General features: G+C 40.1%; 2 protein-coding genes across 2 annotated transcripts; one reads left to right on the top strand and one right to left on the bottom strand.

Moving 5' to 3' along the window:
* Window positions 1-8666: 8666 nt before the first annotated feature.
* CCNG1 (cyclin G1) lies at window positions 8667-14777 on the top strand. Its single transcript, XM_074155350.1, has 7 exons — window positions 8667-8862; window positions 9584-9847; window positions 10966-11219; window positions 11818-11896; window positions 11979-12077; window positions 12323-12517; window positions 13198-14777. The coding sequence occupies exons 2-6, from the start codon at window positions 9584-9586 to the stop codon at window positions 12512-12514; spliced, it is 888 nt and encodes a 295-aa protein (XP_074011451.1). The 5' UTR covers window positions 8667-8862; the 3' UTR covers window positions 12515-12517; window positions 13198-14777.
* A 780-nt stretch (window positions 14778-15557) lies between these two features.
* NUDCD2 (NudC domain containing 2) lies at window positions 15558-20002 on the bottom strand. Its single transcript, XM_074155351.1, has 4 exons — window positions 19780-20002; window positions 19509-19557; window positions 18083-18234; window positions 15558-17559 (listed from the first exon to the last, which is right to left on the bottom strand). Exons 1-4 carry the CDS (start codon window positions 19966-19968, stop codon window positions 17476-17478), a joined length of 474 nt encoding a protein of 157 aa, XP_074011452.1. The 5' UTR covers window positions 19969-20002; the 3' UTR covers window positions 15558-17475.
* Between the last annotated feature and the right edge of the window lie 20 nt (window positions 20003-20022).

Here is a 20022-nt window from a genome sequence, read left to right as displayed (position 1 = left end):
TCCATTTTTTTCATAAAATTGCTTTTGAAAAGAAGGGCATAGCTCTGCACATGAACCGAAATATCCTAATGCTTCATGTTCTGGGCTGTGTACTAAACACCGAGTTCCTACAACAGCATGGATGCTAACTGACTTGCAAGCTGCTGCACTATAAATCTGTGGCTTGGAAAATGCTATTTAACTCTTGATTGTTTTAACTACTACCTAAACCACTTAACTCATTCATTTAGTAAAGCACATCAGTAATTACAATCGATTAGTAGACCCTCTTATCTTGAAAATCCAATACAGGTAACAGGAAACAAACTATTTCCCCTTAAAAAAAAAAAAGGATGCAGCACTCTACTGGGGCACTGGGAGAATAAATTATTCCAATCTGACATGAAGCAATCTTCTGTATACTCAGATCATTTATGGGACACCTTGCCGAGTGTGACAGAGCTCTGCTTTTGAGAAAAACAGCAGCAAGATTTATTGGAGGAGAGTCTTCAGCAAAGTACGGATACAGGCCTGGTTTAAAAGACTTCTTCCTTTCCACCAAGCTAAGACATTCACAGGATCCAACCCTTAACATTACTCTTCTACTGTCACCTTAATGCAATGATTTAGGGGAAAAAAAAATAGACTGCTCTCCAGTCTAACTTGCCACCTAAATACTAAAGCTAGGCCAAGAGGGGCTGTTCATGTGCAACCAGAGACAACAGACAACACATTAGTGTGGAAACACACTCTCAAGCCCATAATTCTACAGGTAATAAAAGGGAATTTGCATTAGAATTATAAGACAGTTACATTTCTCAATCAAAAAGCTTAAAATCACCATAGAGTTAATTTATTTGCAAATATATCTGAGTTTAATGGCTCTTGAGGTTAGATGAAACTAGAGTCAGAGGAAAAACTTTAAGCTGTAAATAGTACTCTATAGTGAAATCAAGACACTAAGTAATTACAAAAAATTGGCCGCGAGATCAGATCTTTGGGGTGGGGAGGAAGATCAGCTCATAACTGAGAATATGAGTGAACGGCAGGAAACCTAACCCCACATTTCAATGCATTCGATACCAGTGCTTCAGAGAGCACCTAATCTTTGTGACACAAAACCAGTAAAGGTGAATTCCTCAGAACAGCACTGCCAGGCTGTTACCTTGCTTTAGGAGGGAGTGGCAGGGAGAATGCCTTCAGCCAGTTACTTTTTCCTTTTCCCCCAACAATCTTTTATCTCTATTTTTGCCAATTTCCAGGTACTACATGATCTGTCTGGGATCTGCCATTCAGAAACCAAAACACATGTTCAGGTCATCTCTTTGTGTTCATCAAAGAAGCATGGAACAAAAGATCCCCAAGTATTGCTTTTAGCAAACTATTTTCAACCATTTTTAATCCCCTGATTTTTCAAGTTGCATTCATTTGGAATTTACTGAAATGTAGATTTTTATTTTTTTTTTTTGGTAAAAAGCTTCTGAATTCATTTACTTTGCTTCCTAACATTTTTTCCTAAAAAAAAAAAATGACAGAGCACATATTTCCATGATGTCAAGATGCAGCTTGGGTACACAAACTGGTGTTCCAGGGTGGTCAGGAACAATCAGCTCAGCATCAGTAAGCCAAAAGCGACTGTGCAGCACCCACACAAACATTGGAAACATGTAGTCTGCAAGCCAAAAATTAAAATATTGAAACATGACTTTGTACTGTCTTGTAATAACTGAAGTGTTCCAAACCATCCCCAGACCGCTGCTCCTCATAGGGCGATTGAAAAAAAAAAAAAACCACAAAAAAAAACAACAACCAAAAACTTACACACACCTCAGCAGGCTTATTAGTAATCAGAAGTCCCTGGTGTTAGCTTTCCCTGACTACTCAGAAAATCATTCTGTGTCCTGAACCTGGCTGACACTATTCTTCCTAGAAAAGCTGTCCTGAATCTTTTCAAAATGGGAGGAAATACCCAGCTGAAAATTAAGGGCAGAGAAGATGTAATCATTAAGAACTCAGGACTGCTGCTATTTTTTTCAGTTTCCACCACAGCATCTAAGATTTCATACCCCACACCCTTTTCTTCTAGGGCAATTAACTAGACGCTGGTCCTCTTTGTGGTACATGTTGACTATCTTAACAAAGGCTAGGATAAAGGGGTGTGAAACAGCAAAGAATTTATGCAAAGTGTTAAAATCGCCATATTCAGTCTGACAGTGTCCTTCTCCCAGTTGGTTTATAGCTAGGAAACAGAGCTCATTGTCTTCCTTTTTGGCCTGTAGAGTTCTTTCTGTTTAAGAGCTGAAGAATTCAAGGGAAAACAAAAGTCACAAGAAACTTTTGAAATAATTTCATTTAAGTTTCAGGCCAATCATTCAATGTTTCCATGTCAGGGCTAACAGGTGCCCACTCTGATCTCCATGACCTTTCTTCTTCAATTCAGTTTAGACATCTAAATCCTTTACATTAAGGATAGTGGGAGTTAGATGCATAAACACCTTTGAGAACCTGGATTTCTGTAAGCTTAAATGAGACCTTTGAAATTAGAATCCCACAGTTCCCCTGTGCCTATGCTGGATTTTAAATTATGAACAGGCTTTCCCTAAAGCAGGTCCAAATGGCTTGGAGACTTGTCTCCTTAGCTTCCCAGGCTGTCTTCACGAGCACTTTTATTTAAATCTATCCAAGGGATCATTACTCTCTCTTCTTTACATATTTGATACAACGAGCTTTAGTAAAGGAGTAACATCAGACAACGCGTATCTCTTACAGGGCCTCACATTTACTTGGGCAGTTTCACCTCCTCCCTTTTATTTCCCTTTCTTTCTTGTATGCACTTCTTCAGAATTATGTTAATGAACTAACTCAGGACAATTATTACAATAAGGGAACAAGCATGACATAATTACTGATAACTGTAATCAAAACCCTGAATCTCCTTGTGTGCGTGGGTCTATCTGAATTGTACATGAAACATAAGAGAAGGGGCAAGGAAGAAACCTTTCCAGTTCTTACAGTAATCTTTTTGTTTACTGAAATCCTGGGAAAAATAGTTTCAAGAAGCTTTATCTTAATTCTGATGCTATAGTCATAAAAAGTTATATGGTGAAGTGTGAAAAGCCAGCATTAACTTTAGTAGTTGTCTTGAAGACAGGGTGATATCAGATATGCAGGTTTCTTTCCACAGGGGAAGAAAAAACCACTTCCCAATCCCAAGGATGAGACTGCATACACACATTTCTCCAAATAAAACCACCATGTTGCAGTGGTTCCTGACATTGTTCAGGCAAGTCAATATCTGTTTGTAACCCATCACAAAAGAATATTTCTGCCACAGTAGAAATTCCTCTAGCTGATAACAACAGGTTTATACTCTCAAAAGGATTCAACTATGGTATTTGTCCTCTGCCTTTTAACCATAAACTCTTGGGTTTGCCCAGAACAGTTCACAGAAAAGGAAGCCCTATTCATTTCAGCAAGTATCCTTACAGAAGCATTTTTAAAGATCTTATATAAACTAGTGGGGGGAACTGTTAATGTTACTTAACATCAGTACAGTAGAAGGATAATGAGAAAACTATGTACTAAAAAGTACTTAGACTTCCCCATGAAAGCCTGCTTTAGATTAAAGCTCTTCTGTATAAAACTATACTATTTACAGCAAGACATAGAGCATTTTTCCTTTTAACACAAGGCATTTTGAGACAAAGTGAAGTGGAAAGGACACAGAATTTTCTATATAATCAGACGAAAGTTTTGAGGACCAATTAATGAAGATGAAAGAGCCAGGGAACAGCATCACTGCACCAGGGAAGGCTAGCCAGAAGCTGGGGACAACAACCCTAGCAAAGGCAGGGCAGGACCTCACCAACAGAGACACCACCAGAGAAGTCCAATCAACCAGTGTGGACACACAGGCAAGAGGACTGACTGCAGTTCATCCTAGACCATAGCCCTGAGCTTAAGTGAGGCTCCTGAACCCCTGGGCAGGGAGTGTGGGTCTAAGTCCCAGGTGAGGCTGGTCCAGGTAATTAAGACCTACTGGTGCTCTCTGATTCTGGCAGCAGGGATTGAACAGACATTTACACAGATTTCTGAAAGACATACAGACATAGATTAAACAGAAAAGAGGTGAAGATGTCACTCCCGCTACTATCCACTCTGCTTCTATGGCAGGATCACCACATATCCCTGCAGCAGTCCCAGAACTAGCACACTCCTTAGCTTGGCACAGCCATATACATTGGGATCAACGCGTCTTCAGTCACCAGACCAATTCACAAGAACATCGGATGTTCTTGCCTCAGGAATGACAACAAACAATGAGGTAGAATAGGCATGTAGAAGAGAAGATGTACTAGTCTTAATCCCCTATCTCATATCTGCCAGATCTACTAGGGCACAGCTGCAACACAGTTAAGAAGTGCCCTCACCTGCTTGCTGCCACCCTCTTGAAGAACCTTCTACCCTGTCACAGCAGATTGCAGAGCAGATTGAGTACGTGCACTCACTTCAGCACAAAGTCTGGCACCTTAGAGCAAGCTACTGCCCAAGTGGCTAACAGCAGCCTAGACTCTGCACCAGGGATGTTAACTGCATACACTGATGAAGGTGTTTTGGGCTTCCACTTGCCAAGTGTCTAAGCCCTAGAAGTGTTTTTAAATCAAAACCTATACATGACATTTAAATGTCGTTAGCTGGTTTTCCTTATTTCCACTTCAGTCCAGAATCTTTATTGCAAGAACAGAAAACAGGCCAGTGGCTTTGGCTGCTGTCAGTGGCTTCCAACCAGCTCTATGGCCCACTGCTTTTTAGAGTTCTCAGTCTATTTTTAACAGCAGCTTAAGAAATAAAAGCTATTTAAAACAAGCAGCATAAAAAGAAGTATCATTTGCTTCACATGATTATTATGCGCATAGTAATGACAGGAAGACTACTGCAAATGTTTTCCAACTCAAAAAAAAAAAGTGGTAAGCTTCCTATGCAATATACAATTTTGAATTTTAATTTAGATAACTCGGATTATTTACTGGCAACAAAATATGCATATTCATGAGATCTGATTTACTATAATCTTTATTTCTGATGTTCTGCATCTGTGAATACTTGAAGTACTTGAGCTTGCATTCATGGGTAATTATATAGGAATCTCAGAGTAGCAACAGATTGATTCATAGTTAAGAGTTTGTAGCACAAAAAACCAATTCATTTTCTTTCCGAAGGGCTGTGGCAGGAGATTTGGGACTGATGCCTTCCACCCTCATTTCTGAACAAATTACTTTTTCTTGTCTAATAGACATTCAAATCAAGGTCATTATAATGATGGTCAAAACAGTGATTTTTAGATGCATTTACCAGTAGTTATCACATAGAATCACAGAATCTTCACAGTTGGAAAGGACCTTTGAGATCATCGAGTCCAACCACACAAAAAAACTAAAACCAAACCACAAACAGACACAGGTCTGAGGAAGAAAGTTACATAGGCAGCAAGTAGAAATCTTAAAGTTAGTTTCTGTGAAAGTGAATGGTCCTTTAGAGGGGAAAGCTAGACACACTATTTGGTCATTTCACCTTCACGCCCAAGAGCTCCCTCAAGTTCCCTCACACTGACTTCCATTGAGCCTTCTAGAAATCCAAGCACTTACTATGCAAAACACATTTTTCGTAAAAATCTCTGCATCTCTAACCAGACTTCTTTATGGTCTTGCCTTTCTTGTTATTCATTCCAGCCTTCTGAAGTACAGAGATTCTTCTAATAAAATAAACTTTAAATAATTTCCAAAGATAAGACATAGAGAGAATAAACCAAACCATTAATAAATCAGTGAGAAGTACAATGGGAGAAAGTACTATGAATACAGTTTTTGATGCATGTATTGAATAAATAAAATAATAGAACTCATCGATGCATGAAACAGTCCCTCTGTTTTACACTTGCATTCCTTCAAATGAAGGAACACAACTACAGAGGCTTCCTAGGAAAGCTTCTCCCTCTTCTTCCTTGCCTTGTGTGACAATAGACCAATGAATACTGGTAACAACACTGAAACGTGGAGAATGTGAAAAGTACTTCTAAAATCGAGTTTGAATCACCATATTTAGAGTAACTCAGGCTGTTACTTTAGTGAGTCTCACCTGGTGGAAACACATGCAATGCTCTCACCAATACTTAGCAAATGTTTCTAAACAGAAAAAAACCCACACATATGAACAACTTTTACTGAACAAAAATATCTTATAATCTCTATTTTCCACACAGTCTGCTATAATTCTACAGCATTACTCCAAGATGTATAAAGTTAAAGAAAAAAACTAGAGTTTCTCAAAGCTATAACGCAAAGACCTACCTCTGACAGCAAATCCATGATGTTGCACCTTTCAGGTAGAAGTGACCAAAATTTACACACACCAGATTATAGTTCAGTTTTGGGTGCAACTATGTCAGACAGTCCACTAGCTAAGAAAAGTACCTTGTTCTGAACAATCTATCACATCTATCAGCTAAACTGTCTCATGTGAGTAGATACACTTTTTTTTTTTTTTTTGGCCTCACAAACACTATATGAATTTTACCTCAAAGGGCTTTAAACTCATCTTGTCCTCTGCTCCTGGCAGATGCGACAAGCTCTAATGTTATGAGCATTATGAAGAAAATGCTGTGCTTCAGGGGAGGGTAAAACATTGCCTGGAGCAGGTGTTGGCCATTTGCAATTTGCCGCCACTTAAAGCACAACTCATCCTCCCTCCATTTTGAAAGAAAGGCTTAAGTACTTTAGAAATAATGCTTACAGCAAATGCAAAACATTCATAAGCAGAAAATATAGATATGGAAAAGAGTGCACTCTGTCTCAGAGTACATAGGATAACTTCTTTGATTTCTGTGTTCAGTTGTGGACTATCAGTAGAGCTAGCTAAAAGTGGTTTCCAGGAATGCTGCCTAAAAGCTAAATAAATCATTCAGCCTTTCTTTCAGGAAGATTCTTGAACAACAGACGAGCTGATAGACTTCACTGAAAAAAAGCATTCTTCTCAGAATAGTTAGCACCTAAGCTACATTGAAATCTTGGACTTCCTGAGAAAATTTCCAAAAACCATAAAGCCCACATGGATTTAAACTCTTTCAAGCCCTTCTGAGATCCAGAGAACTTCCTCCCATCTGTAAGATGCACATATCTTCAATAACTTCATATTGAATGGTAAAAAAAGTTTAGGCTGCATATTGCCTCATATATTAGTCACAAGTCAACAAGTATTTTCTTAGAAAGGTCAGAAGATCAAATATAGCTAAAAGGTTTGCCTTCCTAAAAACTTTGCACTACTGAAAATGTCACTTCACTCCTTAAAAGAATTCTAAGCCTTTCAACCACTACACAGCAATCATCACAAAATAGCTTGAAAGTTTTAAAATAAAGTAGAAATAACACCCCAATAGTTTTAGGAAAGCAAGTACTTAAGCACCTTTAACCTACTTGAAAGATGTAACATCCATTATAGAGCTGCAAAATACCTCCTTCAGCCATTTCTCAGCCTTTATAAGAAAGTGGTGTCCACTTTTAATAAAATAACAGATAATGGAACATTTATTAAATAAACAATTAAATAAGTCTTGGGCCTCAAGCATGCCCTAAACAGAACTCTCTATAGTAGGCAACTCCCCTTACTTGCCTAAAGTCAGTTCAGAAGCAGAATATTTTCTGCTCCTGGAATGGTTTTAAACCCTGTTTTAAGTGTTCTTCAGCAATACCGTATCTTTTCCAGATCTTTTAACATAACTACTGATCTTAAATGAATAAAGCTTATACTCAAGCTGACCTGATAACTTCAGCAAACTGCAGTTAACATTCAGCAGCAACATGTTCCCCTCCACATAACTCTAAGTAACTCCTGTAAGTTTTCTGGTCAGAAAGAATGTTTGCTATTTCACTCAACCAAACACACAAGGAAGATGAGGGCAGATGTATTTGTAAACAGCTGCCTGAACCCCAAACAAAGCTTGCCAGCTCAGGCTGTTTTAAGCAAGAACTTGACTGGGTCCTTCTGTGAGTCTTGACTTTCCATGAATAAACAAAAATATTTCTGAGGTACTGGGAAGTATTAAGAAAAAAAAAAATCCTTACTGGTTTGTACCTAAAAGATTTTGGTCCTGCAGGAGACAGGAACAGTCACAGAGCCAACTCTCACTGGCCCTCAGCCCACCGGGACACAGTTCCAACACCCCTGACCTGAAAATGCAACAAGAAACTGCAACAAACATTTAAAAGTCGGTGATACAAGGGCTTGGGAGCAGTGTGAGCAAGCGCTCAGCTTCCCACCGAGTGGCCGTACTCAGTCCCCTGCAGCCCCAGGCACCACCGCCTCAGGCGGGGGGTGGCGGGACTAGGCCTTACCGTGGTGGCTACCACAGGGGGACACAAGCTGCGACCCTCACACTCAGAGGAAAAAGCTGTTGCAGCAACGCAGAAACCCCACCAGGACTCGGTCCTTCGTGCTCTCCAGCCGGCGAGCCAACAAGAGGGTTTGGGCGAGAAACGGTGTCTCCACACGTCGGTGCCCGCCACCTCCCAGCGCCACCAGAGGCCGCCATCGTGCCGTCCCGTCTCCTAGCGACGGCGCTCCGCCCCTTCCCGCCGTCCGCGCCCCGTGATTGGCCTGCCTGGAAGTCTATCACCCCCTCAGCCCCGGCTCTTGGGCTGGGCTGAGCGGAGCCTGAGACGGTGCGGGAGAGGATGGCGGCTGGATGGGGTTCTCCTGGTGGTCGCTGGTGCCCGAGTCATCTGGGCAGTGCTTTGGAGTAACCCGTCGGTGCTACTGCGATTGTCACCGCGGGTCACACCGGTTCAGAGCCCTCTTTGCGAGAGACGGTAGCGGGGCGACAGGGACAAGGTAAGGGTGCGGGGCTGGGCCTCACCGGCGACGGGTTTGGGCTTCTCCGCACCGGGCCCGGCCCGTCCGTGGGGCGGTTGTGGTCCCTTCGTTCCGTGGGTGGAGCTGGCAGGTCACTTGCCTGCCAGTGAAGCCCCTAAGGTGGCGAAGGACAGGCCCGGGCATGTTCTGGGGAGGCGGCGCCTGCGCGGCCCTTCTACTGCTGCCGGCCCTGCTGGGCGGTGGGAGCTGGCTGCGGGGCCTGGGGTGGCCGGCATTACCTGGGCTCCGGTGGGCCCCGGCTGTGAAGCTCTCTGGCTTAGTGCTGGCTCAGTAGCCGCGTCACCCCGTGCCCGAGGTGGGCGGTGTAACTCTGAAGTTAAGAGTTGAAAAATATTACTGCGGTGAGTAGCGGGGCGGTTGTACCCCCCCCTCCCCTCCCCCCCCCCAGCCGCCGAGCTGACGGGTCTGGGCAGGCCCAGCTCGCTCTGTACCGGGGAGCTGCCCTGCCCCTGTACGCTGGGGTGGCCGGTCGTCGGGCCGGGCGCTGGGGCCGCTGGTGTGTGCGCCCCGGCTGGTGCATCCAAGTTGCTAATTAGCAAAAGTACTTGGACTTTTTGTGATCAGGTCACATACCGACAGAGAAAGAAAAGTTTCGACCTTTACTTTGGAAACAACTGTAACTTGAGAAGTTTTTCCCCTGTTAGCGGCTTGATACACTTATATTTGTTTGTCTTTATAGATGATCGAAACACTTGTAACTACTGAAGCTCAGGAACTGCTGTACCAGCTCACAGCCCTCTTGGAACAGGAGTTAAGATGTCAGCCAAAGGCCTCTGGCCTCAGACTAATTGAATCTACTCATGATAATGGTCTCCGAATGACTGCAAGGCTGAGAGACTTTGAAGTGAAAGATCTCCTCAGCTTAACTCAATTCTTTGGCTTCCATACAGAGACGTTTTCACTAGCTGTGAATTTCTTAGATAGATTCTTGTCAAAAATGAAGGTAAGGCTCTTTAAAGTATAACTTCTCAGTCATTACCTTCTGCTCATACCAACCTTGTTACTATTGTAAGTTAGAACGTCTTGATTTTAGATGGCTAAAGGTTAAGCTCCTTCCAGAGATTCTGATTGTGCAAGAGCTAAAAAATAGCTTTCCCTGTTCAGATTTTAGTATTCTTAAGAAAGCTCTTTCCTCTGGAGAACAGAAGGAAGAGGGCATCAGTTTCAACTTGAGGATGTCTCTAGGCCTGGAAATGCAGGTGGTATTAATGGGCTAGATCAAGACAGATTGTCTTGCCTGTTGCATGTATACAAGAAAACCTGACATTACTTATTTTACTGCTGTTTCAACCTACCAATAAATTTTGTGTATATCAAGAGGCTTGATGCTCTTCAGCACTCAGAATCTGGTAAAACATGTAGTTAGCATTCCATTCTACTGTGTGTGTGGCATGCTGACCTGGGTTGTTTTAAATTGTCTAATAAGACAGGATTACCACTATATGATTTTGTCAAGAACAAAAGCTTGTTTTCCTTTTGTGTTAAAACAAAAATGAGAAAGCTAGATAGACCGGATAGGAAAATAATTATTTGAAAGACTTCTGAATCCAAAATAAGCAGTAAAAATGAGGACTGTAGCGTCTATAGATTAGAATAGGTCCATTTATATATACTTGCACATATATGTGTGTGTGTATATATATATAAAAAAGTAAAAAAAAAAAATATATTAAAAACAACAAAATAAAAAATTTTGTTTTGCATAACCCAGTATGTCCAACACTTTAAGTCCTAAAAGCTTCTGATTAGGCTATTATAGAACCTCATTAAGAAACCTGTTCTACCTCAACCAAAATACATTGTTTTGCAGTCTTGCTTTTTAGATGAATGAGGCAGAACTTGTAGTGTGTAATGGTCTTCTTATTTAGTTAAATTCTTACCTAAGAACGTAAGCAGATAAAAGACTGATTTCTTGATCTTGAGAAAACAGAACAACCCTCCCCACCCCCCACAGTTTTTTCCGAAAATAGACTGGTTCCTATATAGTTCAGTACTTACATGTTGAAATGGGTAATCAAAGGCCACCTTCTTTGAAAGTAATCACAATTTTCTATTCTTTAGGTACAGCCTAAACACTTGGGCTGTGTTGGACTCAGCTGCTTCTACTTGGCTGTGAAGGCATCAGAAGAAGAGAGAAATGTTCCCTTAGCCACTGACTTAATTCGAATAAGCCAGTATAGGTTCACTGTTTCCGATCTGATGAGAATGGAGAAAATCGTATTGGAGAAACTGTCTTGGAAAGTCAAAGCTACAACAGCCTTCCAATTTCTACAACTATATCATTCACTCATTCACGAGAACTTAAGCTGTGAAAGGTAAAGTATCTAATACTTTGCTATGACTGCATATGATCAGAAAGCCTATGTAGAAAAAAAAGCAGGGAAATCACTGAAGTAATTGGCCTTTCTATACTGAAAAAACCCCACAAACTTCCTCCCTTATTGGTAAATATCATAAATGTGAGTTTCTGAAGCTTAATTTTATTTTAATTTTAAATGTTGTTTGCATGAAGTGGTCTAAAGGGTATTGCTCTATGAGCCAAACCCCAAACTTGCTCAATAACAATGGTATAACAAATCTCTGCTTATGCTGCACTAAGTATTGCCTCATTGCAAAGATTTCAAAATCTGACTTGGAAAGAGATTCCTTTTGCTAATAAGCATCAAAATTCCTTGTTGGTAAGCCTATTTTGATAATGCAACTCTCCCAAATGTAACACGAGATTTATTTTTGGCACTAGAATTGCCAAAACTGAACACCTGTTGGACTGTAACCCTAGAACTTCTGGGACAAATGAGGCCTTTGTTTAGATAATGAATGTTCTCTCTGCTTTTCTTGAGTGCCCAGAGTGGCGCTGCTTTGATCAAGCTTGCGTTCTTTTTATACATTCACTCATTTGTTTTTTTATTATAGGAGAAAATACCTTAACTTTGAGAGACTTGAGACCCAGCTTAAAGCATGTCACTGCAGAATCATGTTTTCTAAAGCCAAGGTAAACTTCTTGAAAGCTCAAAGATAATGAGACTACTGAAACTTAACAAAGCAGGGTTTAAAAATGCTTTCTCTCTCTCCAGCCTTCTGTCTTGGCACTGTCTATCATGGCACTAGAGATAGAAGAACAAAAACTACTGGAGTTGACAGAGGCATTGGAATTTCTGCAGTTGCATTCCAAGGTATATATTCATTACGTTTCAGGGGAGGAAGGAAACAAAAATGCACGGAAGGGCCTACACAGTGGGGAAGGGGCAGGTCCATTGGCATACTGGTTTCTTTTGTGGCTTTGTTGTTTTGGGGTTTTTTTTTCCCTGTTTGGTTTGGGAGCTTTGGCTTCCTATCTTATGTGAAGAAGCTGAAAGTACATGTATGAAGTAAAGATTTAATGAGTTATTAACATATGGGATTCTGTCTCCCTACCTAGATAAACAACAGAGATTTGACCTTCTGGAAGGAACTGGTGTTGAAGTGCCTTACAGAATATTCCTCAAGCAAGTGTTCCAAACCGAATGTCCAGAAATTGAAATGGATTGTGTCTGGACGTACAGCACGGCAGCTTAAACATAGTTACTACAGAATAACACACCTTCCTACAATTCCAGAGACCAGCTCATAATAGGTGACTCCTTGTAAAATCAGCTTCTGATAATGTAGAAGTAATTAGCTGTTAACTACCTTAAAGTTTCTTATTCCATATAGGTAACCTCTTGAAGACATAAAACATAAACGTAGTAGGCCTGTCATAGAGGCTGGTTTGTTCTCGTGTTCATGCTTGAGCCAGTGCTGCACCAAAAGAAGTGGCAACATAAGATGTGAATGTTAGAGAAAGAACTGATCCTCTTGTGTCCTGTGGGAGCAGAAATGTGTTCTACAGGCATTGGGACCTCATTCAAACTAAAATGTGGAGTAAAACTGGTAAAAAGGCAGAGAAAAAAAACAACTTGGCTTGATCTTTTCCTGAAAAGAATTGACTAAGAGGAAACAGTTGCCTATTAGAATGAGTTTCTTGTAATCGTTCACTTAAACTACTTAAAGGGAAGATGGTTTTATATTTTTACTTGCAATACTGTCTGTTTACTAAGTCTAAAAACTGTAATTCAGTTACTCATATTACTGGCTTTTTGCTCTGTAGAAATTGTGAACTACTTGCTTATCTAGACCTTAATTTCGAAGGCTACATATTTTCTGTAACAGCTGTCTTGCTGTTGTCTTGCTGTATGAAAGTCTGATGCTTTTTTTGGCTCTTGTAGAAAGCCCTTCAGTTGACTTTCTCTTTTTTTTTTTTTTTTTTTTTTACAGGAGTACAATAAAAGGAGGAGAGAACCATCCTGTGACCTTGTCAACAGACACGTGAATATTTGAGAAACAAAGTTTGAAACATGATCTTAATAGTGAAGAACTCAATGAATGGAAAAAATATGTAATGTTTGAGACTAAAGATCCTTCCAGAAAATGTTCTTATCGTGATGATTACAAAAAATATTCAGTGTCAGTTTTCAGTCTTATTTGTTAGACTGTTAATTGTTCAGTGAAATACCACAATACTGATACAAGGAATTTTAACACCTTATAGTTCGTAGAGCAGCTTGTGTAATCTAACCTTGGTTTACTGTAAGTGCAGGTGCTAAATTATATATTTAATTTAAAATATCTGGTTCAGTTGCCAACTTTCTAAATGTTATGTGACAGTAGGAAAACCTTACGTGCAGTAGCAGAGTGCTGCAGTGTCTCAGTCGAACTAAAGACTAATCCTGCTTGATATTGATGACAATAGCAAATGCCTGTCAGTCCTCCTGACGCTGTTCGGGCAGTGTCATGTGTCCACATGTTCCTGCTGGGCAGGGCAGTGGCCTTCTACCCTAGACACATTAAAAACTAGGCTATGTGAACCCTTTGAAAGTGTCAAGCAGCTAGAGCAGGAGAAAACAGAAACCTTGTTTCATTACCTTATAAAAGGTAGTCACTAACACAGCATCAGTAACTTGAGTATTTTTTAAGACATGTAGTTAACCGAGATTACAAATTATTTCACAGCATAAAAACTTTATGGTACGTAACGAAGGCTGAAGGAAAGCACTGGGTCACCTGCCCCAGATCTGACATCAGTTTTCCAAAGTTTCACTGTACAAGAGGTAAATGCTGATGCTGAACAGGTACATTTTTACAGGCACAGTAGGAGCAGAGCTAATGCCCCATCTTGGCCTGTACATAGGAGCAATCTAGTTGAGAGAGATTGAAGATTGCTTCAACTCTGATCTCCTTTATGGTAAACTTCGCAAAATACAACTGTTTTTTCTGAAGACCAGGTCAGTACTTGAAACATACCGTGCTTCTGGAGCTAACAAGGGAGTGAATAATAAGAATGTATTATTGTATGTAAGAGGAATAGAGGGGTTGGGGAAATGTTGCTAATGACTTCTTGAGTTCTGCATCACGGTGGAGCAGAAGCTGTTAATTACTGATTGCCATATGAACTGACTTAGTGGAGAAGGAGAGATCAGAATGTTCTGAATGGTGCGGGCTTGGATGTTAGCCAACCAACCCTTTCCCCTTTATGGTAATAGCTGAGGGGAAAATCATTCTTTGCATATCTCAAACAAGTTAAACCTTTCACAGAAGACTTCATACCAAAGCTCTATACTGGACAAATCAAGGCACCTCATGAACTCATGGGAGGGATTGCATCATACAACGTGAAATTAGGTTTTGCATCTGCCAGGGCTATCTGTGCATTGTGCTGGCCTGTGAAACCTGTACCAGTGATTGGGACAAAGGTGTGGTCAGCCTACTGGAGAGATGAAGAAGATGCAATGTGCAATTCTAATTGTCATGGCTCAAGATATGTACCTTTCAATTAAACATTGAAACGTGCTTAACTGAGTAACTTTCCTTGTTTGTTAAGAAACATCCTAGTAGGAAGTCACTGAAGTGAAATATCTGAACAGTACCTGGTAAACTTCAAGGCAGGAGGTAAGAGATGATGCAGATTTTTTTAATTTATTTATATAACTTTTTTTAAGAGGTTAAGGCTGCATGGGAAAGGTTAGAGAACCAACAGGAAAAAATCAAGGTCCTTGATAAAAATTATTTCAACTTGGCCCATGATTACTCAAAGGACTTACTCAAAGTCCTTTGAGATGTAAGTAAGTGTCACGATTGAAAAGACTGACTGCAGTAGCTTAGACTGTTCAAATTTTACTTCAGCCCTCTTCTGCTATTTATCTAACTGTACGTATCACCTATTTCTGTACCTTGCAGTAAATACATGGATGGTGCTTGCTTAAGAGAATCTGGCATTCAGATTCCTAATCCCAAGATCTGATTTTTTGCACTGATATGAGCATCCCAGTTTGACTAGGTAGAAGTTTAGCTATACGTTTCTATACCTAACTTATTTCTGAAAAGGAGAAGAATGTTGTGGCATTACTCTGAGCTGATCTTGAACAAGATGTATGAAAAATGCCAGGCTATACTCCCCTCATTTACATAGCGAAGTAGCACTCTCAGTGAGTGCACAGGATTACTTCCTGTAGAGTGGGTTGCTCTGGATACTGTCTCACATACCCAAATTTATGCATCTGTCAAATACCTGTTACTGTTTGCGAGTGATTAAATCCCAGTGAGACTGTTGCGAGATGGAACACAAACCACCATTTGTTGAAGTATAGATTGAGAACTGAGAAGATATTAATTAAGGAAAGTCATAGCATCAGTATCTTATTTTCATCTGGACTTTTACAAAATTAGAGGTCTGTCTACTTAGAGTAGAAAATAGAAGTGGTTAACCAAGTAGTTAAATTCTTTCCTCTTAAAACAGTCAGAGCCATGATGTCCAAATACGTACCTCACAGGTGTCCTCTTTCCTTCACATCAGCCTCGGACTTAGCTGTACTATGTCTCTCATGCTACTTCATAAAGCAAAAAACATGGGAATGAAGTTTAGCTTGGAAAGTGCATGTAGTAAATCTAAGTTTGTGCACTGAAGCTGCCATTCATAACATGTTATAAGCAAAAAACATACAAAACAGTCCTGTGCAAATCAACTGCTGTTAACAAAAAAAAACCCCACAGAACTATTTCACTGGGTAGTACTTCAGCATTTTGATGCAACATTAACTTTTCTATCTTCCCTCTGTCTTCAGTTACTTTTGCAGCGGTCTCGTTCATTTCTTGCCTATACGATCCACCTTCTATAGTAGGATAATGGTAAAGATACAAAACTTCATAGTCATAAATCAACATTTGATACTGTGGTACTTTCCTTTGTATAGTCAAGTTCTCTAAAACTCAAGCAAAGTGTATGGACTTATTTTCTGTTCTGTAACGATGACATAGGTAGAAGGAGCATACCTGATTACTTGAGGAGTATTAACGCTTGCTCATACAACAAGACAGCAGTGGATATAATAGCAATGAAAGTGTTCTTCCTCAACAATTGCTTTATTTTTGCCATACGCCAACTGAAATAATGATAAGGCTCAGCAGTATGATGAACATCTGCTGGCAATTTATCTCCGGTGAGACTTCTGCTTAAGAGTTAAGTACAGGCAGTAGTTCCACTGTTCAAAATACAATAGGATTTGGCAATCATGTTTTCTTCCTGTGCTAGTCTGTTTGACACAGCTTTATCATGTATAATGCTGTGGCTGGAGTGCTCTCAGCTGCATCCTTAACCATGAGTAGAAAATTCCTGATACATAATTGGCACATGCAAAATATTCTATTGTGCAGCACTTAAGTTTAAAATGTGGCTAGTAAATTTAAAACTATCTACATAAATTTACAGCTGCTTAGATATACTATCAACAACTTGTGCTATATGTCAGTAATGAACACATGCAAGATAACATTTCCTATTTAGGGACTTCCTATTCCTTTCACAAGTCATTATATTCCCTTTCAAAATCTTAAATATTTATACTGAAAGAGTATACGTTAACACATAAGATTATTTATATCCAGAGTTTCGCCTGACCTTTTAGTTTTCTAGCATTGCTTACCTGGTAGCAAGTATTAATCATTAGTACTATATTTGACAGCACAGTGGATCGTAAAACCTTATTTGAGGCAAGATGCAGTAATTTCTTTATTTAAGTCACTTTTTTAGAATGACATTTATGAGTTCTCAGAGGACTGCTACAGAGGGAAAGTGTAACTGTAGTCATCCCAAAATCCTTCCCGTTGCAAGTTAAGAGAAAATGTTAAATATCTTGCTTATAACATTTGTTCTTCAACGTAAATAAGATATTCTTGCATAAAGAGAAGTGGTGAATTTATGACTGACTAGTTTACTAAGGTGTTTTTTTAAAAAAACCCATCAAACCCAACACTGCTTAATGATGTTACTTCTTTATGTACACCTTCCTCTATAGTTTGTCCCTTAGTATTAGAAAGTTATTGCAGCTTATAAATCAGCTGGTAACAGTTTGTCTTCATTCTATTGGAAGGGATCTTCTTCCTCTTCCCTGAAGTAATTACTTGACGACAATCTGTTGAAGAGATCACTGAAGTCTTCACCAGTTAAATGATTCCAGTCCTTAAGTCTGTAATTCCTCTCAAGGAGCACAGAAAAACAGCTTACTTCTCAAGACTAGAAAAGTCTGGTCCTCCTTTGCTGTAATTTCCAGAAATTTCTGCTCCGCTGAAGTCAAATCCAGGGTTCTGATGGAGATAGAAGAAAAGTTTAATAGATAGATTATTCATAATCAAAATGTTTAAAAAAAACCTCAACCAACCAAACAAGTCTAAAACAGTTTCTGTTAATATTCTGTCATCGTAACAAGGACATACAACAATCAACCTGTCATCCAAACAAACACATTCAGTAGAGCTTGATGTTAGAAGTTTGTTCTCAATATGGCTGTGACAATTCTAGTTAATAACAGAAATTGTGTGTGGCCTACCTTAAGTGGAAATTTTAGTATTAAGCAACAAACCCTAAAACAGCAATACCCTTTTCCCAACCTCATCTTAACTTTTCACAAAACCATCAAACTACAGACAGAACAACCTCTTGAAAGTAGACTGATAAAGCCCTGTGAGCCTGCTATATATACATATATCTATACCTTAAACTATATGTTTCTGTGGCACTGGACAGCGGAACAATTTTGCTCAGCTTTCGTGGCCTAAGCTCTGTGTGCAAACACAAAATATAAGGAGGAATTATGGTTCTTTAACTTGCCTCTCTTTGGAATCGCTCCAGTGTAAGTTTCCTTTGCATCTGGTCCTGTACCCAAGGGTCAGCAGCATATTCATTTTCTAACAGAGATGTCCAACAATTTCCAGCATCTCGATTTGTCTTCATTAGAACAATTCGTATCAGCTTCCTGTCTTCTGTTGAATGACAACAGACACACAAAACAACTGTTAAACTCGGTCCTATGTGCTAGGCTTTTTTGTTGTTTCGATGAATTCACCATTAACAACCACAGGATTTTTTTGGTGAAGTAATTTAAATTCTTAAAGCCAATGCCAACAGGGTTATTGATAAATAAATAAACATTAACAAGAAACAGAAAGGCTGAAACAAAGAGAGCCAATACGGCCATCTCCCCCCTTTCTAGCCTGTAAAATGCTGAAACTGTTTTAAGGGATTAAAACACTGTTCACAAGTACTTCTATTGCAAACATAAACTGACCTTTTAGAGAGCTTCATAACAGAGAAAAGATTTAATCTATACATATATGTATCTCTCCGCTAAGGCAATAATGAAGGTCAGGCTTTACAGGGACTTATTACCAGTAAAAACCAGAACTAAATTTTACCAACATACAGAGGTATAATTTAAACACAGACAGTACACTTATAGACAATATATTGGAAATACATGTCAACGTTAACATGTAGAATGTTTAGTCCTACTTAATTAAATAAATATACCATTATAAAGTGTATTATGAAGATTGCTCCCATACTGGAAAAGAGTAGGCTTCACAATGTTCATGCTTCCAGTTTTCGTGTTTAAGTCAGTAAGTCATTAATCAGTATTTAGAATAAATATTGAATGGAAAACAAAATCCATCACAGGAAAACACTGCGGGGCACAGTCTCTCTTTTAACTGCCAAAACCCAAAATATTCTGAACACCTCGCAATATTTATTATGCAGGAATCAGAGAAGCTTTTTTTGCTCATTTTCTGTAGGTACCTTAGTGTGATTTTTAGATTGCTTTTTGTTTCTCTTGGACTGTCGGATTTGTCACCCATCTCAAAAATATAATGCACGTAGTGTCACCTATTGCAAAAACAGAATGCATAGGGGAAGGAGAAAAAAAACCAAGAGAAGTAGCAATTATGGAGAGGCACAGGCCACACAACTGTACCATGGTTGTCTAGCTTTAATGAGGGTTTGCAAAAAACTATATGAAAGTGTAATCCATTGACTATGGCCTTCCAAGATAGGGCATTTTTCCATTAACCTTAATCTCTAGGGCTTTTATATTCCCTCAGTTCCTTGGTCTGGCAATAACAATTGTCTCTTTTACAAAGCTATATACAGGGAAGAAAATAACCTTTCCCAATGGAAAAAAGGAGGGATAAACTCTTCTGCAGCGTATTGTGAGAAGTTCTACTGTCCTGGTAATGTCATTTCAAATGTGGGTTAATACCTAATGTCCACGTTCCTTCATCAGTTATTGTAGAGTCGAAAAGTTTACCCTGCAAAAGACAGGTACAGCATTACAAAACAGGAAAACCTGACCAGTATCCAGCTCATATTGAATTGTAAAGTTTCGATTTATTAAAATCTAGACATTCAAAGAAGAGGGGGGAAAAGGCACAAAACGACAGAGAAATATTTTTAATCCCCTCGGGAGCCAGCGAAGTGTCCCCACAGGCCCACCGCCCCCAGGCCGCACCCCCCGCCGGGCCGGGCCGTACCTCCAGCAGCTCCTGGCCGCTCACGGAGAGCGCGATGTGCCGGCTCTGCAGGCTGCAGCGGACGTCCTTGGCCCGGGTGCCCGGCGGCACCCGCACCTCGATGAACACCTCCTCCAAGGTCTGGTACCAGCGGCCCCAGGGCGTCCCGCAGGGCACCACCCCGCTCCGCTCCTCGAAGGGAGCCGACATGGGAAACGGCGGCCCCGCACCGCAGCACCGCCCTGCGCATGCGCGCAGCCCGGA

The sequence above is a fragment of the Numenius arquata genome, chromosome 11 (genome assembly GCF_964106895.1).
Source record: "Numenius arquata chromosome 11, bNumArq3.hap1.1, whole genome shotgun sequence".
Lineage (NCBI taxonomy): Eukaryota > Metazoa > Chordata > Aves > Charadriiformes > Scolopacidae > Numenius > Numenius arquata.
The sequence above is the reverse complement of the archived record's forward strand: the minus strand, read 5'-3'. Positions and strand labels throughout refer to the sequence as shown.